Raw genomic sequence first — 26630 nt, 5'->3', positions numbered from 1 at the left:
TCTATGGCCGAATCAGCTGATTATTGTTTTCGTTGGGCGAGTAGAATTGATAGGTGAGCCTCGCCTGAAACGTTCGAATGGGTGATTTGGCTTTGTTTGGTGAGATTGGTGATTATTTCGAGTAGTGAACGTAAGTGTGAACGTGAACTTGATCAGATCTTGCCTTTTCCCTACGTGATTATATCGATAAGAGACTAAAAAAATATCGGATTAAGTTCAGCTTGGTTCGTCGTCGAACGTGGTAGTGACATCGATGCTGCGAGCTAGAGAGCTGTCAGTAGTTGCAAAATGACGCAGTAGACCCTGGACGGAACGGACTGGGAAGGACGGACGAACGAACGATGCTGCGCTCCGCACGATGAGTGGGAGATTTTACTTTAATGTAAGTAAAACTGTAACGAGTTTTGCTACCGCGGTACAGATCGTCTGTGATCGGATTTAATTTTGGCATAAATAAACACTTTATCGGGAAACAGCTGAGAAAGCTCAGCTTCAAAAATATCGCCTTTGTTGTGGTGACAGGAATCTATTTTTCGCTCTTGCACGTAACAACCTTCTACCGAGTTATATTACACCTACGCATAATGTGTGACTACTGCAATCGCGTTAAATGTATGAAAACAAACTTAAAATTATTCCATTAATTTTGTTGTACTCCAGCAACTATACTAGCATTTGAATTTGCATTGTTTTTCTTTTTTCACCCTTTCTCTCTTCTTTCTCCCGTTGACGATACATTTTCGGAAGACAAAGAAAATTACATAAAATGTTAAAATTGAGCTACTACCTTGGAGTACTAGTGCTGGTTCAGCAGCTGTGCTCAAATTGCGCAATGATTAAGTGGTAAAATAGATGTTCGCCTGCCATAAAGTCAGGGCCCAACTTATTCTTAATACTCGGAACTGTACTTGCATTCCGTTTTTCGAATAACATCAGACATTCTGATTGTAACTTGTTTTTATAAAATCCTCTGTCACTTCTATATTATTTAACTTCAAACCCTAAAAGATTGACTAAGAAGATAATTGATTGATGCCACTTATCAATATGGCTTTAACTGTTTGAACTTTGTTCGACTCTTCGATAACATTGCATCTTCAAAAATTATAATTGATGGTATTTAATATTTGAGGAATTTTACTTTTTTTGTTACAGAATCCTATTTTTCAAAATTAAATATCATATTTTTGCAATATTGCTCTATTTTTCTTTCCCGACATAAAGTGACGAAGATTAAAATTCAAGTAGAACTGAATAGCATTACGAGTCCTAGACAAAATAGATAGCCAACTACAGATTACGCTCGTTAGTAGACTTATGTCCATCTTCTGTTTGTCCCTTGCAAATAAATTGGATTATCACCCTATCTTTCAGAATCAAGGTGTAACTTCAACAAGGCAAAATGTCAGCTGAGTCACCGAGACGAGGGATACACAAAGGAGCGCAAGTGGTATCACCGCAGCCTGTCAGCGACCGGTCGATTATTGAAAGTGTGGCTGGCATTATAAATGATATCGTCCCTCAAGTTGGTTTATTTTATTTTGTATATTTATTACTTCAATTTACAAGATTAATATCCTACATATTGACAACTCGCACGAGAAAGTCAGTCCATCTTACAGCACGTTGGGTAGCTTGTGAAACTTCACCTCCACACATTCTGCATTTATGTGTATTAATAACACAGAAATTCCCTCCGAGCCATATAAAGCATGGAAAGTTCCAAAATTCAATGTATAACCGGATTGATGTTACATTACTTGATGCTCTCCCTTTCAGGCCTATACTGGGACACCAACCGTCGACAACAAGGAATCAATAACATGGGCTAGGTTTGAGTACGCTGACGTCAATGACCCCATTCTTTATCCAGACTATAACGAAGGTTCAAGTACACCTCCACTGTTGTTGGTCCTTGGGTATGGGACTGGTGTACAGGTGAAAAATTTACTCGTAAAACAAGTTCTGTGTACATGGCAATGATACTGTTCGAAGTTTACTGCATGTTTATCAATTTTTGACCTAGACTTTAGTTATTACATGAAATGAATATTAAAACTCCAGGTATGGTTGATAACTGCATCTGGAGAAGCTACAGAGGTTCTTTCCTGGCGCCAAGGAGTTGTTCGCACTTTAAGATTTCTCCCAAATCCCAAGGGAAGCAATGAGCAGAGTGATCTTTTCTATTCTAAGAGACCATTGGTTTCCATCTGTGATTCAGCTGGCCCAGGACCGCAATTTTGCAATATCGGATTTATTTCTCTCAAAACTGGAGAACAAGTGAAGAGCATCAAGTTTAAAAACCCTGTCAACGACGTGCTTGCCAATAGGAGAACTGTTATTGTTACTTTCTCAGAAAAAATTGCTGTCTTTGATGCCAAAAATTTAGAAGATATTTTAACAGTTACAACTTGTTATTTGAGTCCTGGGCCTAATTCTAATCCTGTAGCTCTTGGAACAAGGTGGTTGGCGTACAGGTAAGTCAAGTTGAATGGTGTTAATCTCAAATACTATTACTATTACTACTGCGACACATTATTGTATCTATAACAATTGCAGCGAAAAAAAATTAATACCGGCAAGACGGAGCAGTGGAGGGAGCGAAGGAGAAGGTACACAAAGTTATACGGCTACTGTCTTGCATGCTGCCAAATCGCTTGGAAAAGGACTTAGGGGTTTGGGCGAGACTGTAGCATCCACCCTGACAGGCAAGTAATCAGGATTGATATTTAGACGTTGGAAAGTTGTTTGTATATATCTATTACCTTTTTGACCACCGTTAAATGGTATATCATAATTGTTTAGGAAATTTCTCAACAAAACTTGCGTACACATCAGATACATTTGATAAAATGCTTCTGTTAGAGCTCACGGTACTATAGTAGCGTGTCAGCGTTAAATGGAAAGCAAAAAAAACCAATGGGCCTATTGAGTGCTTCAAATTTTCGGCACAGAAATCACAGATATTTATTGATTTGAAAAACATATATGAGAAACAGAAACAGGCTGTATAGTGTTAGTAGTTTTTCGAAGCTGACGTTTAATCAATTTTTGATCAACTTAGGACCGAATTATACAAAATATCTATTATACGTTAACTTCCTGCTACCTCTACTTAGGAAACTCGGTGCCTCCGTCAACTCCCAATAGCGTTGGCTTTGATACAACCCAGCCAGGTGTTGTGACCATACTTGATCTTCAAGCTGCCAAAGAAGATAAAGAGTTGGATGACGGAACAGTTGAAACAGTTCTAGCACATTTCACAGCTCATAGCGATGCGATAGTAGCCATGACGTTTGATTTAACGGGAGCTTTACTCATGACTGCTGATCGTCGAGGTCATGATTTCCACATATTCCGGATACAGCCGCATCCTGGTGGACCTACATTGGCTGCTGTTCATCATCTCTATGTATTGCATAGAGGTGATACTACTGCCAAAGTACAGGTATGTTACTATTACAAATCGGTGTACCAACTCATTTTACATCACGACGCTGAAAGGAAAAGTCAATTCAATCGGTCATTTTCTGCTGCTTTTGTTTTTTGTTTGATCAAATGTCCGAACATTTTCGAACATCTATAAAATATTTCAAATGCCTAGAAAGTAATGTCAGTACAGTTAAGGGTGTCGCTCGTAATCTTGTTACATACTTTTATATAGTAACGGAAGATTTGTTTAATAAGTTATTCATTCAATTCGTTGTATTCTTATCATAGGACATGACGTTTTCAAGTGATGCAAGATGGGCAGCTGTATCGACTGTTCGTGGCACAACCCATGTTTTCCCTGTTGCACCATATGGCGGTCCTGTCGGTGTTAGAACCCATTCAACTCCACATGTTGTTAACAGACTCTCAAGATTTCACAGAAGTGCTGGATTGACTGCCGACGGCACAAGATCTCATTCTCCGGTAGCTCACGCTGAGATTCCAGTGTCAGTTTATCCTTATTCCAATCCTCGGCTACCACCGTACCCTCATCCAACTATTCTTCATCCTCTTGCTCAGATACGCCAACCGTCTACGTTGAATCACGTCAATAACCAACCTCTACCCAGGTAAGAATATTGTTACAGACGTTATTGCTAATGACTGTATTCATTGTACAAATGGATGCAAATATCATTTATCGTCCTGATGTTATATAGTTATTATTGCGAAGTAAAGTAATTCGTCGTTATTATTGTGGTTACTTTTGTTGTTGTTATTAATATTGTTATCATTATGTAATTATTATTCGTTATATGAAAATGCTATTACTTTATAGGATTAATAACAATAATAATAATGATATCAATAATAATAACAATAATAATAATGATATCAATAATAATAACAATTTAACCCCCTGTACCCTTTTGGGTATGTCTCCATGAGCGATTACTTTATGCGGGGTGAGGCAGGGATGGGTTAGTAACCATCATTGTGTGTCTGCAGCGATCTTAAAATATTGAACATAAACTACCACGTCACAGAGAGTAACCTAGCCTAGCCACGTATAAATAAATATTAGCATTGTTACTTTTAATGTTTCAAATAGACCTCAGCAAAGACAACGCCTTCAATCTGAAGACAGTGGGAGTTTACCATTGAAAATCTGTTGTTGTTTTGCACCGCAAAGAGCATGGCTCTATGCCCAAAGAGATGCCGGAAACAAAGTGATCAAACGTTCCGTTGACTCGTTGTTCATAATGGCGTGTCACGGCAACATGATACAATACGACCTAGAACCGAAACCAGCGGCAGGTACAGAAAATTTTTAAAATTTGTGCTGTGAATGTTTCATAGATTATATGTAATCTGATGAAATGAAAAAAAATTTGATTGGCAGGAATTCCAAAAGAAAAAGTCTGTGACGACACTACGATAGAGTTAGATGTCGAGGCCAAAGGGCAGTGGCCGTTACTCAGATCCACAAGTTCACTCGAAATATTACCACCGCTCCCGGGATCAAGTCTACTGCTCAGCATACCTGTAACCCCAAAATGTAAGCCTGCTACAGAGTCGATAGAAGATCAGTGGCTGAGTCAAGTTGAGATCGTAACTCACGCTGGACCGCACAGAAGATTATGGATGGGGCCGCAATTCATTTTTAAGACGTACAATGCACCCAGTGGGTAAGTTTAGTAATGTTTCGAATTAGCAATCTATGTAGCACTATTATAGAAATAATATAGCAGCTTGTTGAACCTTATTGCTGAGACAATTAAAAATTAACTCATCTACTTATTTAGGGTTGCAGTGAACCTAGTCGAAGCAGAAGCTGTGGAAGTTGGTGTTACAGCAGGATCGCGACCTGCACGGTCTAATCCTGTTAACATGCCGCACACTACCACAAGACCATTGGTTCCCGTTGTTATTGACGGATCAGGAAGTGAGTCAAATACTCTTTCCACTTCAACTTATTTTTACTTATAGAACCTTGTGAGGTTTTTATTTCACTTGTAAAATGTAGAACAATGGGGTGAGATTATTTTTCATCTTAATTGATCTAGTGAAAACTTAAGGTCTGGCATTTGAATATTGCATGGTTAAAAATACATGTTTACAGGCAGCTACGAGCAGTCACCTAGGTTCCTGGAAACCTATGAAGACTCACTGGAAAATGATACTGTAAGCGTTGGCGGTGGAGAGAATCAACTCCGAGAAGATTTAGCAGAAGCTATGTTGGAAACAGCCACCACGCCGCACCGTGTTCCAGGTAAGCTTTGTCCTAACGTAGGTTTACAAGAGCACAAAACTCTCCCCGAACACTTGAGACGTATGTTTATTTATGAGAGGTGAAAACATTTGTCAGATTAATTCATGTAACATTGTCTTTAGATATTATCTGGAAAAAGTTTCACTTATACCATTTTGGACATTTGTACAGTCTTGCTTATCTTATCTTTTCGTCCATGGGGGGAAAGTATAACTCCTCACATGATTGTATACGTACTATCTCAATAGAGACAGACATTTAGTATTCGATTTTCGCAGTTCACCTTCTATGTTGGAGAAGTGGGCTCATTTGAAATATTTAGTATTCAATAAATCGCAGCTACTTCTTGGAAGTCTGAATTCTAAAAATCTGAAGTATGAAGGCAGCACTGTACACGTTATCTGCACATTTTCACAATTTACGTTGATATAGCTGATAATTAGCGTTTTTTATACCGTTCACTAATTTGTGTCACTGTTACCCATACACTTATAAACGTAGATGAAGCATTCAGTAGAAACAACTGAAGCCAATGCTCAACGAAGATAGAACTACTTTAAAGTACTATGAAATAGTTAGGTTTTCTTCTAACATCGTATTATCTCTGTCTGACTTGCGAGTAGCAGGAATACAGACAATACAAACATTACCAATCCTGTTATGCCCAAGTTCCTAATGTGCTGCCAGAGTGAGAGAGAAGGAGATATTGCTGTCCCTCTCTGTCGATAGGTTCAGTTGTCCTCACTGAGTGCTCCAGATACATTTTCAAGCAAATGCTGCTACTAGACTACATTGTTGCCCATATCTATAACAATATCTGAGTCCATGTTAGATAATGGCAATGTTTATAACTTTCAACCCTTGTCTTTGACCAGATGAATGTTAAATAAATGAGCTTGTGGGGGCGACCATTTTCAGTGGCACTGAGCAAATGCACTCGGGTGAAAATATGGAAAAAATATTTTTGAAAACTTCTCTGTTTCATAAGGCAGTCTCAACCGCCACCAAGTTCAGAGCAATAGTTAATAGTAACCAATCTTATTTCAGGAATATGTGTACTTTTGTCATCCGCTAATCACCAATTGGCAAATAATTGGTTTGCGTGTATACACAACTAATAGCTTGGCGATCGTTTGTCACCCGGTTATTGTGTACGGACAACTATACATACTTGTAGACCTCAAACGCTGCATGTGGCACATAATTATTATTAGTATTTTAAGTTCTAAATAATATACAGAACTGGCCAGTGGCAGGTATCTCAGTTACACCCGTCGGGTATACTTTATGAATTTAAGCCCATCGCTAACACACATTGTACAAATTACCTACACCCGTCCTGATGTCTTTGCTTGTCGCAGAAAAAACCGATACCCTGCACAGATAAATTTTTAGCTATGTGTACTGCATTCGTTCATCAAAAGATGCGTTTACACCATCCACAATATTAAATAACACTCTCTTTGAAATTAAGACGGGAATGCTTATGACTATGTCTCGGATAACAATGACTTTTAAATTACGTCGACCCTCCTTCGCTTTAACAGTTTTTGCAAGCTAGATAAAGAAATTCACAATTGGCTGTAAACTTACAACCAATCATAAAAGTTAGTCTTAACCCAAAGTGCAAGGTCTATGATATGTTTATGAAACATATGTATACTTTTTTTATTTGCATTAACTTTTTAATCCTTGTCCGCAACCTAAACTATACGAATCTCTTGCTATTGCACACTCGTTTTATTACAAATCTCGTATGCAAGGCCAAAGTCTCAATGTAGAATTATATTTGACATTATTATAGATCGTAGAAATTATTTAAATATTAATTTCCTCCAGAGTGCACTTGCATACGGTATACTCGAGTAACCTGATTCTGACTCTTGTAACGTTTACCGTTCTCCTATTAAGAGACTGTCAGCATTTGTTGTTGATCCAGGTATACCATTAGTACTCGTACGTATGTTCAGACGATATGCAGCTACCTGCGCAGACCAGTAAAGGAAATTATCATTTGTTGAAAGCTTTTTTAGTATGCATGCAGTCATATGAGTCTCTGAAAAAATTCACCCCTTTCAACCCCAATCTGTCGACTTTTGATCCTTCGTTTTAAACTCGTTTAATTACTCATGGGTAATTCGTCTGATTTTACTTCCTCCTTTTCTATACTCCGTGCAACAATTAGTTTACTTGGTAGATCGCTGCGATTGATACCTGCCAATGGCTTTTTCTGTTACTAGGGAGGCGAGTGGTAGTTGAAAGGATGGGACAGCCCGTCACTAAAGTTGTCAACCCTCTGGGCACCGTTATAACTATCTCTGCCGACGAGGAAGATATTGTTTCCAGTGATAATTATGAAATGGACAACAACCTGGAGCCGCTCCGAAGTCTTTGCGCACAAGAGGGTCCTGCATCACTTGATGATTTTAAGCAGGAATCACAACCTGTTAAAAATTTAACAGAAATTTGTGCTGAAATGCGTACAACTAGTGATTCAGCTCTTGACTCACTTGCCAGTCAGGATATAAAAGAAGTTGTCGAACAAAAAGCACTGTATGCAGAAGCAATGAAGCTAAGATCGAAAGATACAGTCAACTTTGACGAAGCCGGAACTTTCAGTGACGTTCAAATGACTCTAAATTTATGTGCTGAGGCTGGTCAAATACCAGCAAGCCCAATGACTCAAGCTAAGGAAAACCCTTGGAATCAAAGATCAACATCCGCCCGATGGAAACTGCAAGAGACTCAAATTGCTAGGGCAAAATATGTTGTTAACTACGATGAAGATACAGTCGTTTTCACGGACAACAAGGAAACAGTAACTGAAAGAACTCGTAATAATGAAGAAACCTCCGAAGAAAGCGATCATGTTCAAAATCCCCTCTGTACAAGCAAATACAGTAATAATCCTATCTTAGATAACACAGTGCGTGAACAAACTAAGTGTGTTACATCAAAAAATTCAGGTGAAGGACAAATCAATACAAAAGAACTAAAGAATTTTAGTCTACACACGGGAACTTCATCTTTTGATTTGACCTCAATCAAGGACCAGAAAGAGTATAAAGATAAAAAATCAAAACAAAGAAATGAGAGTGAGAACAAGTCATGTTTAGCGTTACAATCCAACCAACAAGACGAGACAAACAAAGTCAATGTCTCTACGGCCAAAGGTATTCAGAAATCACTACCAATTAAAGAGAAATTTAGCAAGAAAAAAAATAGGAATAAGCACAAAGATGTTGACCGATTCGAGTCGTCATTTGAAACTATCAAGGATTCAGAAATACATGCGATAACATTACCAGCTACAGATTCAACTTCTGTAAATGAATTTGGCTCCTGTGCAAATGATAAACTTTGTCAATCAGACAGCGGTACATCAAGACAGAATCATACTGTGGAAAAATCATTTTCTGATCAGGTATTGCATATCAATGACGTTAGTGAATATTCGATTTTAGAGAAAAACGAATACAAAGACGGTGTATCTTCAAATCATTCAGACGAAGATTTGGAGCACATTGACACGTCCGAAGTAACACTAGATCTGGCATTCCAAATCATGCCAAGTAAAATACAAGACTTTGAAACGGCGAATAATCCTGGTAAAAGCCCAACGACAAAATGTAACGATTTACTAACGAAGCGAGAGAGAAATTCAAGCAAAGCTACATCTTCTGACGATGATATGGAACACATACATTCTTCAGAAATATCAGAAGATTATTCAAGACGAGTTCAACAAAAGCATCAATTTGATACAACAGGAACTGGATCTGACGCTGAGTGCATTAAACTTGGGAAATCCCGAAAAGCTATTGCACATCAATCTGCAACTTCTCCCAGGGTCTGTGAGGATGGTACGTGTTCAGAAGGAAATTATGTTACACTGGAGACTGATGTACACAAACGATCTGAAATCACAATTGAAGACGAGTGTGCGGGGCAGCAAGTTTTCCTCAGGAATGAAGCTGATCGGATCTACCCAAAGGTACTTGCAAAAGTTTTGGATGCGGAAGAAGTAGTTGAATCCAATCCAGATGTAAATAAGGGGAAGGAAAGGGTCAAGACCACCAAAAACCGAAAAAAAAAAGATGACGTTCTGGTCGTTGTTGTTTCTAATACTGTGGAAAAAAATGAGACTGCATTAGACGAATGCCCTGATGATTATGTTAGCAGCAAAAGAAATAAACCACCAGGAAACGTTGTAACTGAGGACATGGATGGGTGCGTCGATAAAGCAACAGGTGCGCCTGCACCCTCCCGACGCTTTGCACATAGGGATGGAAAACTGATGTCCAACGAAGCTACATCTTTGAGTAATATTGAAATCATTGATATTGATGCCTTGCGAAGAGCTGAGGCTCGATGTGAAATTGATGCAAGTCACGTCAGTAGCGGTGATTGTAGAGTCTCTGAATTTAGACCTGAAATCTTGCTGGGTCGACCAAAAAAATCACGGAAATTAAAGAAGATCACTCATTGCGATACAAGCGGAGACGGTGCACTTAATCCTAGTCCTCTGAGTTTGTCTAAACTAAAATTGCTCGAGACAGAAATACAACAACACGAGCCGCCTGAGATTTCTAGTGCAGCACAAAGCGAAGAACGGAACCCTGCAAGCTCATGGAGCTCTGTTGTGAAAAAAAGTAGAGATAAATTAAGCTCTGGAATTTGTGAGAGATCTGGAGATGCAGAAAAAGAAATTGATCTTGAATCGAAGATGCTCCAGCGAATGGAACCAATTTCGATTAATCAACCCACATTCCCAGGAGATAGGCTCAAGAACGTTAATAAGACATTTGATGAGGATAATGAAACTGAAGAATGTCCGAAACCAATCTTGACTCCTGGTAAATACAAACAGTTGAGATCTAATTGTGCATCTAATGAATTTTCTCAATTTCCCAGTACTTATTTTAAACCAATTTCAGGAAATGAAGTCAACGAGATTTTAGATGGATGCAGGAGATATACAGCTGTACAAGATGATCGCTTGCAAAAGTGTAAGGATACTAGAGTTCACAGAGATATTAAAGACCAAGTCAGAGAAAAAGTCAATGAATCTATGGAGTTAGAATTCTCTGACTCTGTTCCGTTTTTATCTACTCGCGAAAAAGATACCCTGAAGTGCGACTACCCAGCGCAATCTTTAGATTGTGACCAAAATCTCGCAGAAGATTCGGAATTGTCATTGTTGTTCGACAGTGAAGACAAGTCGTATATAATTAGCAAAAGTGAGTCTGTAGCAACATTGGTACAAGCTGGGGAACACTCATCTTCATCAGGTCGTTCCTCGAAAGAACCTTCACCTGAAGCAGAAGTATCACCTTCAAAAGAAAATGATATTGATCCAGAACCTGCAGCTGTCGACTCTTTAAATTTGTCCGATGATACGAACGTAAATAGTAATATGATGGATACAGAGGAAGAAAACTCGTCAAAGGAAAATATTGACAAGGGTCCTGGAAATGGTTGTACAACTGCTAAAAAGGGGAGGTCGAAAAAGAAACGACGCAGATGAGTAAAGGAATGTGTAGACGTGCAAAAGGCCAGCCTTGCCTTATATTTACTTTTTATGCATGTCACCGGAGTTGATTAGCAAATTGTTATTTATAATTTAAATACTTGAAATGTCTTGATCGATTATCATCTATATAGCAGCATAGTCAACAGTAACAAATAGTATTGTACTCCTGGTGTATTGGATTAAAATATAACCCTTCTGACTACACAGACTATAATCCAATAAGCCAGGCATATAATAAATAAAGTCTGGTTTACAATGGGACACATACGCTGTACAGATGCCATACTTGGAAATAATATTCATGCGTTCGCTCATCGTTATTAAAGTGTATTGTATCTATGACAAGTACGTGTTCCATTGTAAACTGGGTTTCACAGAATTGTAAGTTAGCTTTAAACTTAACTTATTGTGTTCAAGAATTGTAAGCCAGTTGGGTATATTTAATGGCAATTAAGGTCTCTAATTTATAGTAACCCAGGCACTTCCATCTACAAGGTTAATGGATGAAATTTGGACACTGTAGTCACAGGATACATAAGGGCGGCATAGAATTATTAAAAGGCATAGTAAATGATAATGCATCGGGTTTATGCGAGTGAGTATTATAGCAAGCCTTATGCACACCAAAAGTGTATCACTGTATTCCTTTCAATGCCACCACTGACAAGTATTAACGTCAGCTAGGAAATACGAGGCTTTTCATGATTGTACTTACCACAACAATGCGTGAAGCATTACCCTGACAACGCAATAATTTTCAGTACCCCGTTGTTCTATATCTAGGTAATTGTTCCTTTATGTTCACAATTGTTCACTCTTACTGTCATGGTATTCTGTCCTACTAACTAATTGTCGTATTTGAAAATCAGAAACTGGTGTTAATTGACCGCTAGGTGTTCAGCAGAAATTATTAAGAAATATTTAAAAAAATAAAAAAATAAAAAATAGATAGAAAATGCAGGAGTAATAGAAAAAAAATTACAAAAGCTTATGCAATTTATTTGAATGTAGCTATCACTAGGTACTACATACACAACCTTAAAGCACGGAAAAAATTGCTAAAAAAAATTATACTTAGAAAAATAGAAACACATCAACTACACTTAGGTAAGAAAACTGTTGTGTTATACTCGCTTCGTAGCATGATCTTATTGCTGTATTGTTCGTCGTCATGATTTAGTATCTGATTATCAGCTTATAACTTATTGACCGGTATCGATAGGAAATTTTAGGGTAGCCAGTTGAATGATAATATGCATTAACAACGGAAGTCAACTTACCCACTTTTAATTTTATGGCTCCTGACGAATCTTCAAACCTTCAGATATCGTTAGCAAATTGTGGAGTACATTTGAAAGAATGCAGAATATATTTTTTGAGAATGAACGAATTAGGTTCAGAATTAAAAAAATACTAAAAAAAATATACACAACGTATATTTGTAGAACATACGTTGCCCTATTGCTTTCAGCTCGTTATTGTCTGCCGCTGTTTAATTCAACCGTGTATTTATGTTTTCTTCTGATTATTAATAGTACATTACGACCCTAAGCCCGAAAGTTTGATTTCCTGGCCGCGTGTGATATAAAGGCCGAGGCGAAAGCAGTAGTTGTTCGCAACATTATCTAGATTACGTATAACTATTATTCAAAAATCTGTTTGATAAAATCGTAAGAGGTAATAATTTCACGTATGTACAATATATACATACAAACACGATAAAATATTTTGAGATACCAAATGACAGGAGTTGTAATATATCTGTTATGAATACAAGAGAAAAAAAGCGCTGAGATATGAAACAACAAAAATTTAGTAATAACTGTATAAGTATGACATAATTTGGGATAACAAAGGCATAATTAAAGAAATAGTTCTACGAACACGATAAAGTTTGTTGTGACGAAAAACATGGCAAACCGGTATTTGCTGCAGTCCAATCTTTGAGGATGTTTACTGCTTTTATTATATTCGTATGAATTTCTTAGTTAAATTATTCACGAGAAATAAAAGTAATTGAATCATGGACACTATAATTTCTAACAGCAGCTTATAGTATATATATCAACATTTCGAAATTGTTCCATGACAGAGGATTGTATTTTTCAGTTTATTAAATCTTCCCTCTCGATATGCAATTTACCATGGTGTTTACAAATTATTAATGAAAATGTAAAACAAGTACCAGTAACGTTTTGACTCTTACTTCAAATAAATCACAATAGTAGCATCTTGATTTGTGTCATACTGTGGTTCCTGCACAAATCTGGAAATGCCCTAGAATTAGAGAATTGTCAGGCCGACTGCATAATTGGCTGGTAATACCTATTACGGTAGCTGAATTATTATAATAATAAACGATTGGTAGGCAATTTGCAGCTGGAGGAGACGCTCTCTTGAAACTGTCCGAACATGCAGGCATGTATCTATTATTATTTAGCTTATACTATATTTATTTTTAATTATATATTTATTGCTGCAGCGTGTAGGTGTATGTATATTTATTTCTGCAATTTTATAACCATGGGAGAACTAATAATCAATATTCGATATACAGTGAATATGGGGAAACATTTTATTTGAATGCTCCAATAATCGTCAACATTCATGGATAGGCAATCAAGCATTCACTCTTGAGACTCAAGTGGGAAAAGCAACAGATTTTGTTTTGCCCATCATACGGATTTGCCCAGATGTAAACATAGATTGTAGACTTACTAGTTTATTTTATAGTATGACTATACACTCGATTATCATATTATACGAGTATTGTGCTCTAATATAGTTTAAGATATCGCATGCTACAACATAAGTATTACATGGACCATCAATATGTTGAATTTTGTGTGAAAAGGTCAGACTATCATGTCCAATAGCTTTTGCTTACAATTAGTTCTTAATTGTAGAAATTGTTCTTATATTGAGTGAATTAAAATATAAGTTGGATAGTTAGTGTGCAAAATATATTATACAATCTATCAGCTTATATGAACGTCACACGAGTAGGTTCATGAAACCTACTAAATTTTGAAACTAATAATATGTACTGGAAATTGGAATACACGAAAGTAGTACAAAAATTGAACTATTTATCGACTTTTGAATTATCTAGCACCAGTCTCAATATCACCATGCTTGTGGGTCATCTTATTATATAACAGGCCTAACGTTACATGCCATTACTTACAAAGTAATATTTATTCTTGTGATTATTTGTGTAAGTCAAATATTTTTCTGGATATTACGAAGATCCCATACCAAGCACGCGAATACATTTGATAGTAACTACCCATGCGGATCTGTACTATGTAATTGTTTGGATGTATAACTATAAAACCTTATTCGATCTACAAGTTAGCAAGGGACTAACAAACGCAAGATTCAGTTTCACTCCTTTCAGTAAAGCAATAAAGTTTCAAAATTATTTCTTCACTGTGAATAATAAATGATGTATTTCAATATAGAGTTAGAACTCCGCTAGTGTCAATTGCAATATGGTCAATATACATTTCCTATCCCAGTACCCTTTCTGTGACGGTTTGCTGCTTTGCTAGTTGAGGCTGCAATCACTTACTGTAGCTAGAAGCGAACGGGTTGAGGTTCCCTGTCACCCAAGGACCTAGAAAAAGTCAATGAAGTCATTGAGCTCTTCCGACACCCTGAATGGTCTTCCCGAGCATTTGACACAAGCTAGGTTCCAATGTAACAAGTTTCTTGAACTGGTAAATGACATAGAAAAGAAGCAGATCGAGTAATCTAAAAAAAAAAAAAAAATTGAAATAAACCGTTAGAACCACAATTACTCGTCTTAATGTCGTTATCCTCCATATGATGTGTTACATTCTTTACCACCCCACGGTTTTCTGCTATACTTTTGAAAACAACTTTGCTATTTCACTGATTCTCAAATCACTTTACTAGCATCCAATTCCTTCAATAATAATTGTATTTTGTGATAAAGTGCCTACAAATAAAGGTCTTCTGTGTTGCAGGAGGTAGCCAATCTGTAGCGAGTTACGAAGATTTGAGCTCCAGTAGCTTCAGCTCGGCCAGCAGAGCCTCCCTGGATGCACGAAGTTCACCAACGCCTTCCTACGGAGCCGAGAATATGATGGTTTTTCCAGGGGACAGTAGTGGATCTATTTGAGATTATCTGAGGTGCGCAGCCATGTTGCCAAAGTGGTTACGCTGCCTCAGATAGAAACGGGCTATCGATAGATAACCATTCATTGATCATTCGTCAGATGGTTTCGACAATCGTGCAAAATCTTCGACTCATACTGAACACGGGGTTAAATTTGGAACTGGGGATGCAACTATGCGATAGTGGGAAATTTTTGGATTTTGAATTTTCAGCCAAAACCCGAAGTACAAGTAGCAAAATTTCATGCTGTTCCAAAGTTGCACCCCTAGTTTAAAGTTGTCCGAGTTAATGGTATATCAGAATATAAAAGCATATATATAAATATGTACGCACATTTATGTATATACCACATGTCGTAATGCCAAATTTCATTATCAGATCGTGTGAAAGAGTAAAAATCTCTATACGAAGTTGCCTGAAGATGCTGAAAAGATTTTATTCAGCCCATGGCATTTCTAATATGTCGAAATCAAATTAGCAAAGTTTATTCTAAATTCAACGCTACAGATTTTTTACCGACATGTATTTAGTCATGGTTGATGTCAAAATAGATTGAACTAATCTTTACTGACCAATGTTTCAACTAATTTTGAAATGCAAAATTAATGCGAACCATTCTGCTCGCCGTCAATGAAATGCTGATACATTTAATTCTATTGTACGCTATGTACCCTTGGCACAAAGTGTCATAGGGCATACCATAAATATTAATAATTTACTGTATGATACATATTACTATGACATTGCAGGAGCGTAAACTCCTACGTATAAACATATTAAAATGCAGCTCTTATTTGATACATAAAATGGAGCGCTGTTAGCACTGCAAAACTGTTCCTTTTGTTGGTAGAGAAAATTAAATTAAAAAATTTGCAGTATCAGCATCCATATACATAAGATTCATTGCTCATAAACATACAGATCTACATATTGTGCATTCTATACTTGTGAAAATAGTGAAAACAGACCCGGGGTACAGAATGCAGCACTAATTTAAACCTCCCCAACTAGAAGTGTGCAGTTTTGCACTAACAATAGAGCCAACTATACTCTCCGGCTAATCGGGTGTTTATTACAAGACAAATTACATGTATAGCATGCAGATAGATTGTCGTTTTATATTTGAGACAATTGATCAGTAAGAGCACTTAATGATTATAAATTTAAGGAGAGCATCAGATTAATCCTCATGGCAGAGTCTGTAGATAAGTCGCACTGCTTTCAAAATTATAAGCATAAGAATACTGCTGCAGGTACATCTACCTTAGCTACTGTTAGTACGAAAGAACGTAAACAGAGAGAACACGACATAAGTAAAAGAAACAAAGTAAAAAAAACTGGTTCAAGAAACAAGCATTTATTTTGCACCTAAAATATTTTTTTATTATGTCGATTGTTATTTTTATATAATGTAGTGGTAGTGTTGAAAATTCCAAATAGTATATAAGTCTTCATTTGAGTTCGATTTTTGAAAGTTCGCAATCATTATAGGTATATCTAATTCTATGTAGTCACATCTCATTAGTTTGTACGGATTATGAAATTTATTGTTAGTACACTTCATATATCAGACTTGATGCACTGACACTCCATTCCAATTGGTGATTGTATTAGTGTAACATGATGGAAAAATTCTCCACAGATAAATTATCATAAAACGCTGTATTAGTTTGTTATGGGGCTAGTAAAAATATGAAAACAGCTGTCAGCTTATGCAAAATCGTTAAGATCAATCATAGAGAGTATACAGATATATATATATATATATATGTGCATCATACTTAATGTAAATTCAACATAAGTTACAAACGTCAAGTAATTCTGGACATTCCATACCATTTGTTGCAAAATTTACAATTACGCAAAGGCAGTGTCGTGAAAAAATTGCACAAGCAATGACTTCATTCGTAATCAACAAATTCTCTTCCTCGTAAATTATATGACTCCATTGGTGATTTAATAATTTAAGCTGTGATTAAGAATATATGATACTAGTAATAACAATGATGCCTAGTGTGAGAGAAAAACTTGTAAGGAGAAAATTATACTAACGAATAAGCAGTAATAATCGGTCATGTTATAACGATACTTAATTATTCAAGCTTTTATATTATACTATACTACGGATATCATGAGATGTACCTATAATAAAATATGGTAGACAGTCTATGCTTGTAATCAGGATTACACTAGCGTTGCCGAATGTGACAGCAAGTTTTGCTGATGTATGACGCCGGTGTGAACTTAATTCACTCTATGTACTTTCAAGGTGGTTGATTTTGTCACAATGCCGTTAGATGAAGAATTTAAGTTGTCAATGATAGAATCAATTGCTGCGGGTGTACACATTCCGCCACGTATGATACGTGGTAGGTAATTGAAACCTGCATTTCATTGTACCGTTGTTGTAATATAAAATTTTGATACATTCAAACGCGTGAATTTCATGAATATTTTGTATAATAATGACTTGCTGAAGCACAATTGAATCAGTACCATTTGCAATACCTCTTATAAATCGATGCATTGGTGACATGTTTACAATTGGAGTACACCTTGAAACAATATATTCCAACCTGAAATCCTTTGGAAAGTTCGGGTCACTCTCACATTTTGTCTTGGTTAAAAAAAATCAAGATTGGTTTATTACATTCTTCCTCCATGATATTAATATTGCATCTGCAGCATCATTTTGTAGGAAGATGACAAGAAATATTCATGAAAACTAGAACACATAGGAGCTCTGTAGACTACACCACTTCCATTTCCAACCTCAAATTTTTGTCGTAACTTCAGAACCAATCTCTGTCCTATTCTGTGATAGTGCAACTTACACTTGATGGATGAATGACCATTGAAAGGATAAAAATATTCAGCTTTATCCACACAGCTACTAAATTTTATTTAATTCAGATGAGGTGGTGGAGGTGGAATTTGCATTCCAGCCAATAATGCAGGGGGCGGGGGTACCGGATTGAACATTGGGGGTTTTGGTGGCGGTGGAACAGGCATCATAGGTGCTCCCATCCCTGGCCGTATAAGTGGAACGGGAGGAGGTGGAATTTTACCAATTGATGGTTTTTCATTTTTGAATGCAAATTGAAGAAAGAATTGTTTCGTGTCCTTATTCCAATGTGTCCAAAATTTGCCCTCAGCCTTCTCTACTTCTCTGCTGGGAACCTGATGATGAAACATTGCAAATATTATTCAAATGAGAAAGGAGGAAATCTGTCTGAAACATTCTGTAATCCATTGCTGTAAGCAAGTTACCTTGAACGCGATAGTCTCGTACGGTTCGGCAGCAAACAGCAGGTATTGCCATTTACGATCTGGGGGTTCAACTCGTTGTTCATATGCAGACATAAATCTGTGTCGTGGTATCACATTGTCAGCAACTTCTGGGTAGTCAACTTGAAAAAGTAAGCTTTGCTGACCAGATTCTGGATCTCTCTGTTTTGTCACCCTATAACCAGGCCGACCAATTTTGACAAATTTTTTTGGTTCAACTCTCGGTTTTTCAGGAGCAAGAGTTTGCGGGGCTTCTTTAGCTTCCTTCGCAGCTCTTCTAGCTAGATTTGCCTGATGCTTTTTACCCTGTGTGTGCGCCAAGTAACTTCCTTCGTTGTTGTGCAGCGTCAAGCAAAGCTTGCATTCATATGAGCCCAAGTGATTTTTCATAAAGTAGGGATCCTTGTTTAAATCAATTGTTTCCAGAGCAAGTTGTCGAAGGCGCTCTCTACGGTCGCGATTACTTTCTGACCAGGAGGCCACTCCTCCACCCCCAGTTTTACCACCTGGCCTATTTTGGAAATCCATATTGGCTGGGTTCTAAAAAATCTGAATATTTCACGCTATTAGTATTCTAAAAGTGATACTGATAAAAATGTGCACTAGCCTAAAATGCGTCAGTTAATCATGCGGCTTAAAGCATTGTGGACGCGTTCTGTTCCTAAAAGTTAGGTTATGGTGTTTTAAGTTTCAATCAGGTTTCAATAATAGCACCTTGAATTTAAAGTCTTTTAGAAAAAGTATGTAAACCTATAAATTTCTAAAAAGTGATGATATTTCGAGCATCGAGACGTTACCGCAAGCGTGTCAACTATGAAACTTCAACCATTGCACCGACTGCATGTAATCGATAGCTACATGATAGAAATATGCATGTAAGATCGATACTAACCTTAATTGAAAATCGACTTTTCGTTGCTTTATACTATAATTGCACTGTAGCCTTATTCAAAATGTCTCAATATTGACAGAATTTTTTATATATCGCTGCAGGTGCAATACTCCTCTTTCGCAAATACCCGGCGTATAATACAGATGAAATAAGTATAGTGATATAGTATATCTCACTCTCGGGTCAAATGTTAAGACCGTGGTTACGAAGAATTAATCTAATGGTCTTTCATAGTATCCTCAGAGAAAACTTCGTGTGATTCACCGACGGTAATATAAAAAAAAGACATCGAGAACATCGTGAGACCAATAGTGGAGAACACACAAACATAATACAGAGAAAGTTCATGTTTTCCGGCCGTAACTTTTAGTCCGCTGCTCACAGCGAGATGAGACTGTACGCAAAAGAGTCCTTTCGAAAATGAAATCGTTATAGGGTCCGAATGAATCAATTTCAGCATTTTTGAAAATCTGTAAAAGATGAATCGATGAAAAATCAAAAGGTGTTAGCCTTACTTTTCTCGTGATTTCCGTCGAGTACGTACTCAATTCCACTCGCGCAATTAGGTTGATGGAATGCAATAGCATGAAAGAATTTATTGTAGCGATATTCGGAATCGTCAAACTTTTACCCTAATACCCAGAGGGTCTTATGCACTTTTTTTTGTGATTTTTGAAACAAAAGACTGTTTGTCTTAGGGTCTATTTGTATGACTGTTCACAGACTGATTAGACTTAAGGTTTCCAAAAAGGGCGTTTAAATCGTTGTGGGACCAACATCTAACAAAAGAGAAATATAATGTGGAAAGGATCCAATGCTTATTTATTTCGATGCAAGATACATAAAGTAGTAACAATACAATACAATACATAATGTTTACAATCCTGCAGAGGTGCGTCGGACTTCTACGCAAGTCAAAACTTGGAGTATAATCTTGATACTATGTGGCAAGTTGTTAAATTACTATACACTGACACGTAAACACTTGTAATAGAATTAAGACAAAATAAATGAGAAGCTGAGACTTCGTAGCTACAAATTTGTGAATTTTCTTTCGCACCTTTCTGATGGCCGTGTACAGATTTTGTGTTCTAGTCAGATCTTTTGATGCATTAGTCAGGAGGTTTAGCGTTGTTTATTTCCGATTTTTTAACTCAGACACTTTTTCGACTCGGAGCTATTTGTAGGATTTCGTTTTGACTTATTGGGACCTCGGTGACGGAAATAGAACAGCTGAAGAAGTACTCGTGAATTTCCGTATTTTTCGGCTGTAACTTTCGATGCGTTGATCGCAGCGTATTAGGACAGCGCCCAATCGATTTCTCTCGCAAAACTACGTCGGACTAGTGCCGGAAAGAATTTATTCCAGCATTTTTCAAAATCGCGAAAATTTTCGCAAAAAATGCAAAGGGGTTAGCCTTGCTTTTTCTTCAATTTTTGAGGCGAAAATTTTTGCTCTCCGATTCGATTTGAACGACCCTTACCTGACTGATTGGACCGTGAGGAACTCAGAAAACGCAGCAAAAAGAGCGTAGGACCAACAGGAGAGAAATGGCGAGCGAAAAAGCACCTGCTGAAAAATGTGGAAAACTCGGCTTCTCGTTTTTTAGCTGTATCTTTTGATGCGTTGATCGCAGCGTATTGGGACTGCGCCCAATCGATTTCTCTCGCAAAATTACGTCGGATTGGTGCTATAATTAACTTATTCCAGCATTTTTTGAAATCGCGAGAATTTTCGCAAAAAATGCAAAGGGGTTAGCCTTACTTTTTCTTCAATTTTTGAGGCGAAAATTTTTGGTCTCCGATTCGATTTGAACGACCCTTACCTGACTGATTAGACCCTCAGGAACTCAGAAAACGCAGCGAAAAGAGCGTAGGACCAGCAGGAGAGAAATGGCGAGCGAGAAAGCATCTGCTGAAAAATGTGGAAAACTCGGCTTCTCGTTTTTTGGCTGTAACTTTTGATGCGTTGATCGCAGCGTATTAGGACAGCGCCCAATCGATTTCTCTCGCAAAACTACGTCGGAATAGTGCTACAATTAATTTATTACAGCATTTTTTAAAATCGCGAAAATTTTCGCAAAATATGCAAAGGGGTTAGCCTTACTTTTTCTTCAATTTTTGAGGCGAAAATTTTTGGTCTCCGATTCGATTTAAACGACCCTTACCAGACTAATTGGACCCTGAGGAACTCAGAAAACGCAGCGAAAAGAGCGTAGGACCAATAGGAGAGAAATGGCGAGCGAAAAAGCACCTGCTGAAAAATGTGGAAAACTCGGCTTCTCGTTTTTTAGCTGTAACTTTTGATGCGTTGATCGCAGCGTATTGGGACAGCGCCCAATCGATTTCTCTCGCAAAACTACGTCGGAATAGTGCCAGAAAGAATTTATTCCAGCATTTTTCAAAATCGCGAAGATTTTCGCTAAAAATGCAAAGGGGTTAGCCTTACTTTTTCTTCAATTTTTGAGGCGAAAATTTTTGGTCTCCGATTCGATTTAAACGACCCTTACCAGACTAATTGGACCCTGAGGAACTCAGAAAACGCAGCGAAAAGAGCGTAGGACCAACAGGAGAGAAATGGCGAGCGAAAAAGCACCTGCTGAAAAATGTGGAAAACTCGGCTTCTCGTTTTTTAGCTGTATCTTTTGATGCGTTGATCGCAGCGTATTGGGACTGCGCCCAATCGATTTCTCTCGCAAAATTACGTCGGATTGGTGCTATAATTAACTTATTCCAGCATTTTTTGAAATCGCGAGAATTTTCGCAAAAAATGCAAAGGGGTTAGCCTTACTTTTTCTTCAATTTTTGAGGCGAAAATTTTTGGTCTCCGATTCGATTTAAACGACCCCTACCTGACTGATTAGACCCTCAGGAACTCAGAGATCGCGGCGAAAAGAGCGTAGGACCAGCAGGTGAGAAATGGCGAGCGAGAAAGCATCTGCTGAAAAATGTGGAAAACTCAGCTTCTCGTTTTTTGGCTGTAACTTTTGATGCGTTGATCGCAGCGTATTTGGACAGCGCCCAATCGATTTCTCTCGCAAAACTACGTCGGAATAGTGCCAGAAAGAATTTATTCCAGCATTTTTCAAAATCGCGAAAATTTTCGCAAAAAATGCAAAGGGGTTAGCCTTGCTTTTTCTTCAATTTTTGAGGCGAAAATTTTTGCTCTCCTATTCGATTTGAACCACCCTTACTTGACTGATTGGACCCTGAGGAACTCAGAAAACGCAGCAAAAAGAGCGTAGGACCAACAGGAGAGAAATGGCGAGCGAAAAAACACCTGCTAAAAAATGTGGAAAACTCGGCTTCTCGTTTTTTAGCTGTATCTTTTGATGCGTTGATCGCAGCGTATTTGGACAGCGCCCAATCGATTTCTCTCGCAAAACTACGTCGGAATAGTGCTACAATTAATTTATTACAGCATTTTTTAAAATCGCGAAAATTTTCGCAAAATATGCAAAGGGGTTAGCCTTACTTTTTCTTCAATTTTTGAGGCGAAAATTTTTGGTCTCCGATTCGATTTAAACGACCCTTACCAGACTAATTGGACCCTGAGGAACTCAGAAAACGCAGCGAAAAGAGCGTAGGACCAATAGGAGAAAAATGGCGAGCGAAAAAGCACCTGCTGAAAAATGTGGAAAACTCGGCTTCTCGTTTTTTAGCTGTAACTTTTGATGCGTTGATCGCAGCGTATTGGGACAGCGCCCAATCGATTTCTCTCGCAAAACTACGTCGGAATAGTGCCAGAAAGAATTTATTCCAGCATTTTTCAAAATCGCGAAGATTTTCGCTAAAAATGCAAAGGGGTTAGCCTTACTTTTTCTTCAATTTTTGAGGCGAAAATTTTTGGTCTCCGATTCGATTTAAACGACCCTTACCAGACTAATTGGACCCTGAGGAACTCAGAAAACGCAGCGAGAAGAGCGTAGGACCAACAGGAGAGAGATGGCGAGCGAAAAAGCACCTGCTGAAAAATGTGGAAAACTCGGCTTCTCGTTTTTTAGCTGTATCTTTTGATGCGTTGATCGCAGCGTATTGGGACTGCGCCCAATCGATTTCTCTCGCAAAATTACGTCGGATTGGTGCTATAATTAACTTATTCCAGCATTTTTTGAAATCGCGAGAATTTTCGCAAAAAATGCAAAGGGGTTAGCCTTACTTTTTCTTCAATTTTTGAGGCGAAAATTTTTGGTCTCCGATTCGATTTGAACGACCCTTACCTGACTGATTAGACCCTCAGGAACTCAGAAAACGCAGCGAAAAGAGCGTAGGACCAGCAGGTGAGAAATAGCGAGCGAGAAAGCATCTGCTGAAAAATGTGGAAAACTCGGCTTCTCGTTTTTTAGCTGTATCTTTTGATGCGTTGATCGCAGCGTATTGGGACTGCGCCCAATCGATTTCTCTCGCAAAATTACGTCGGATTGGTGCTATAATTAACTTATTCCAGCATTTTTTGAAATCGCGAGAATTTTCGCAAAAAATGCAAAGGGGTTAGCCTTACTTTTTCTTCAATTTTTGAGGCGAAAATTTTTGGTCTCCGATTCGATTTAAACGACCCCTACCTGACTGATTAGACCCTCAGGAACTCAGAGATCGCGGCGAAAAGAGCGTAGGACCAGCAGGTGAGAAATGGCGAGCGAGAAAGCATCTGCTGAAAAATGTGGAAAACTCGGCTTCTCGTTTTTTAGCTGTATCTTTTGATGCGTTGATCGCAGCGTATTGGGACTGCGCCCAATCGATTTCTCTCGCAAAATTACGTCGGATTAGTGATATAATTATTCTATTCCAGCATTTTTTGAAATCGCGAAAATTTTCGCAAAAAATGCAAAGGGGTTAGCCTTACTTTTTCTTCAATTTTTGAGGCGAAAATTTTTGGTCTCCGATTCGATTTGAACGACCCTTACCTGACTGATTAGACCCTCAGGAACTCAGAAAACGCAGCGAAAAGAGCGTAGGACCAGCAGGTGAGAAATGGCGAGCGAGAAAGCATCTGCTGAAAAATGTGGAAAACTCAGCTTCTCGTTTTTTGGCTGTGACTTTTGATGCGTTGATCGCAGCGTATTTGGACAGCGCCCAATCGATTTCTCTCGCAAAACTACGTCGGAATAGTGCCAGAAAGAATTTATTCCAGCATTTTTCAAAATCGCGAAAATTTTCGCAAAAAATGCAAAGGGGTTAGCCTTGCTTTTTCTTCAATTTTTGAGGCGAAAATTTTTGCTCTCCTATTCGATTTGAACCACCCTTGCCTGACTGATTGGACCCTGAGGAACTCAGAAAACGCAGCAAAAAGAGCGTAGGACCAACAGGAGAGAAATGGCGAGCGAAAAAACACCTGCTAAAAAATGTGGAAAACTCGGCTTCTCGTTTTTTAGCTGTATCTTTTGATGCGTTGATCGCAGCGTATTGGGACTGCGCCCAATCGATTTCTCTCGCAAATTTACGTCGGATTGGTGCTATAATTAACTTATTCCAGCATTTTTTGAAATCGCGAGAATTTTCGCAAAAAATGCAAAGGGGTTAGCCTTACTTTTTCTTCAATTTTTGAGGCGAAAATTTTTGGTCTCCGATTCGATTTAAACGACCCTTACCAGACTAATTGGACCCTGAGGAACTCAGAAAACGCAGCGAAAAGAGCGTAGGACCAGCAGGTGAGAAATGGCGAGCGAGAAAGCATCTGCTGAAAAATGTGGAAAACTCGGCTTCTCGTTTTTTAGCTGTATCTTTTGATGCGTTGATCGCAGCGTATTGGGACTGCGCCCAATCGATTTCTCTCGCAAAATTACGTCGGATTAGTGATATAATTATTCTATTCCAGCATTTTTTGAAATCGCGAAAATTTTCGCAAAAAATGCAAAGGGGTTAGCCTTACTTTTTCTTCAATTTTTGAGGCGAAAATTTTTGGTCTCCGATTCGATTTAAACGACCCCTACCTGACTGATTAGACCCTCAGGAACTCAGAGATCGCAGCGAAAAGAGCGTAGGACCAGCAGGTGAGAAATGGCGAGCGAGAAAGCATCTGCTGAAAAATGTGGAAAACTCGGCTTCTCGTTTTTTAGCTGTATCTTTTGATGCGTTGATCGCAGCGTGTTGGGACTGCGCCCAATCGATTTCTCTCGCAAAATTACGTCGGATTAGTGATATAATTATTCTATTCCAGCATTTTTTGAAATCGCGAAAATTTTCGCAAAAAATGCAAAGGGGTTAGCCTTACTTTTTCTTCAATTTTTGAGGCGAAAATTTTTGGTCTCCGATTCGATTTCAACGACCCTTACCGGACTGATTAGACCCTCAGGAACTCAGAAAACGCAGCGAAAAGAGCGTAGGACCAGCAGGTGAGAAATGGCGAGCGAGAAAGCATCTGCTGAAAAATGTGGAAAACTCGGCTTCTCGTTTTTTAGCTGTATCTTTTGATGCGTTGATCGCAGCGTATTGGGACTGCGCCCAATCGATTTCTCTCGCAAAATTACGTCGGATTAGTGATATAATTATTCTATTCCAGCATTTTTTGAAATCGCGAAAATTTTCGCAAAAAATGCAAAGGGGTTAGCCTTACTTTTTCTCCAATTTTTGAGGCGAAAATTTTCGGTCTCCGATTCGATTTGAACGACCCTTACCTGACTGATTAGACCCTCAGGAACTCAGAAAACGCAGCGAAAAGAGCGTAGGACCAGCAGGTGAGAAATGGCGAGCGAGAAAGCATCTGCTGAAAAATGTGGAAAACTCGGCTTCTCGTTTTTTAGCTGTATCTTTTGATGCGTTGATCGCAGCGTATTGGGACTGCGCCCAATCGATTTCTCTCGCAAAATTACGTCGGATTAGTGCTATAATTATTCTATTCCAGCATTTTTTGAAATCGCGAAAATTTTCGCAAACAATGCAAAGGGGTAAGCCTTACTTTTTCTTCAATTTTTGAGGCGAAAATTTTTGGTCTCCGATTCGATTTAAACGACCCTTACCTGACTGATTAGACCCTCAGGAACTCAGAAAACGCAGCGAAAAGAGCGTAGGACCAGCAGGTGAGAAATGGCGAGCGAGAAAGCATCTGCTGAAAAATGTGGAAAACTCAGCT

General features: G+C 38.2%; 2 protein-coding genes and 1 long non-coding RNA gene across 8 annotated transcripts; 1 reads left to right on the top strand and 2 right to left on the bottom strand.

Moving 5' to 3' along the window:
* The first annotated feature begins 41 nt into the window (after positions 1-41).
* Positions 42-15364, top strand: LOC124308282 (uncharacterized). Of its 3 annotated transcripts, XM_046770889.1 has the most exons (14): positions 245-382; positions 1375-1525; positions 1780-1938; positions 2065-2477; positions 2560-2708; positions 3120-3448; positions 3721-4061; positions 4544-4749; positions 4835-5120; positions 5238-5377; positions 5555-5704; positions 7945-10560; positions 10642-10713; positions 15230-15364. In XM_046770889.1, coding segments are annotated over exons 2-14 (4986 nt in total). In that variant the 5' UTR covers positions 245-382; positions 1375-1402; the 3' UTR covers positions 15232-15364. The 3 variants fall into 3 exon arrangements, with proteins under 3 accessions (XP_046626843.1, XP_046626845.1, XP_046626844.1); XM_046770887.1 differs by lacking the exon at positions 15230-15364 and having other exon boundaries at positions 42-382; positions 10642-14327; XM_046770888.1 differs by lacking the exons at positions 245-382; positions 15230-15364 and adding an exon at positions 454-612 and having other exon boundaries at positions 10642-14327.
* On the bottom strand, positions 14479-15495 carry LOC124308294 (uncharacterized). The gene is made up of 2 exons (XR_006908954.1): positions 15206-15495; positions 14479-14856 (listed from the first exon to the last, which is right to left on the bottom strand). It is a non-coding gene; the product is annotated as an uncharacterized LOC124308294 (long non-coding RNA).
* A 1227-nt stretch (positions 15496-16722) lies between these two features.
* Positions 16723-19921, bottom strand: LOC124308291 (splicing factor 3A subunit 2). Of its 4 annotated transcripts, none has more exons than XM_046770910.1 (3): positions 19562-19921; positions 18652-19218; positions 16723-18561 (listed from the first exon to the last, which is right to left on the bottom strand). In XM_046770910.1, the coding sequence occupies exons 2-3, from the start codon at positions 19195-19197 to the stop codon at positions 18286-18288; spliced, it is 822 nt and encodes a 273-aa protein (XP_046626866.1). In that variant the 5' UTR covers positions 19198-19218; positions 19562-19921; the 3' UTR covers positions 16723-18285. The 4 variants fall into 4 exon arrangements, with proteins under 4 accessions (XP_046626866.1, XP_046626868.1, XP_046626865.1 ...); XM_046770912.1 differs by lacking the exon at positions 19562-19921 and adding an exon at positions 19384-19534; XM_046770909.1 differs by lacking the exon at positions 19562-19921 and adding an exon at positions 19420-19534.
* Between the last annotated feature and the right edge of the window lie 6709 nt (positions 19922-26630).

This window comes from Neodiprion virginianus, chromosome 6, assembly GCF_021901495.1.
Source record: "Neodiprion virginianus isolate iyNeoVirg1 chromosome 6, iyNeoVirg1.1, whole genome shotgun sequence".
Lineage (NCBI taxonomy): Eukaryota > Metazoa > Arthropoda > Insecta > Hymenoptera > Diprionidae > Neodiprion > Neodiprion virginianus.
Note: the sequence above shows the minus strand (reverse complement) of the source record. Positions and strands in the feature narration are given on the sequence as shown.

Coding starts and splice junctions, on each gene's coding strand:
- LOC124308282 (XM_046770887.1), top strand. CDS start 1,403: ATGTCAGCTGAGTCACCGAGACGAGGGATACACAAAGGAGCGCAAGTG. Junction 1,526..1,779: donor TAAATGATATCGTCCCTCAA/GTTGGTTTATTT, acceptor TCTCCCTTTCAG/GCCTATACTGGGACACCAAC. Junction 5,705..7,944: donor CACGCCGCACCGTGTTCCAG/GTAAGCTTTGTC, acceptor TTCTGTTACTAG/GGAGGCGAGTGGTAGTTGAA.
- LOC124308291 (XM_046770910.1), bottom strand. CDS start 19,197: ATGGATTTCCAAAATAGGCCAGGTGGTAAAACTGGGGGTGGAGGAGTG. Junction 18,562..18,651: donor ACGAGACTATCGCGTTCAAG/GTAACTTGCTTA, acceptor TTTCATCATCAG/GTTCCCAGCAGAGAAGTAGA.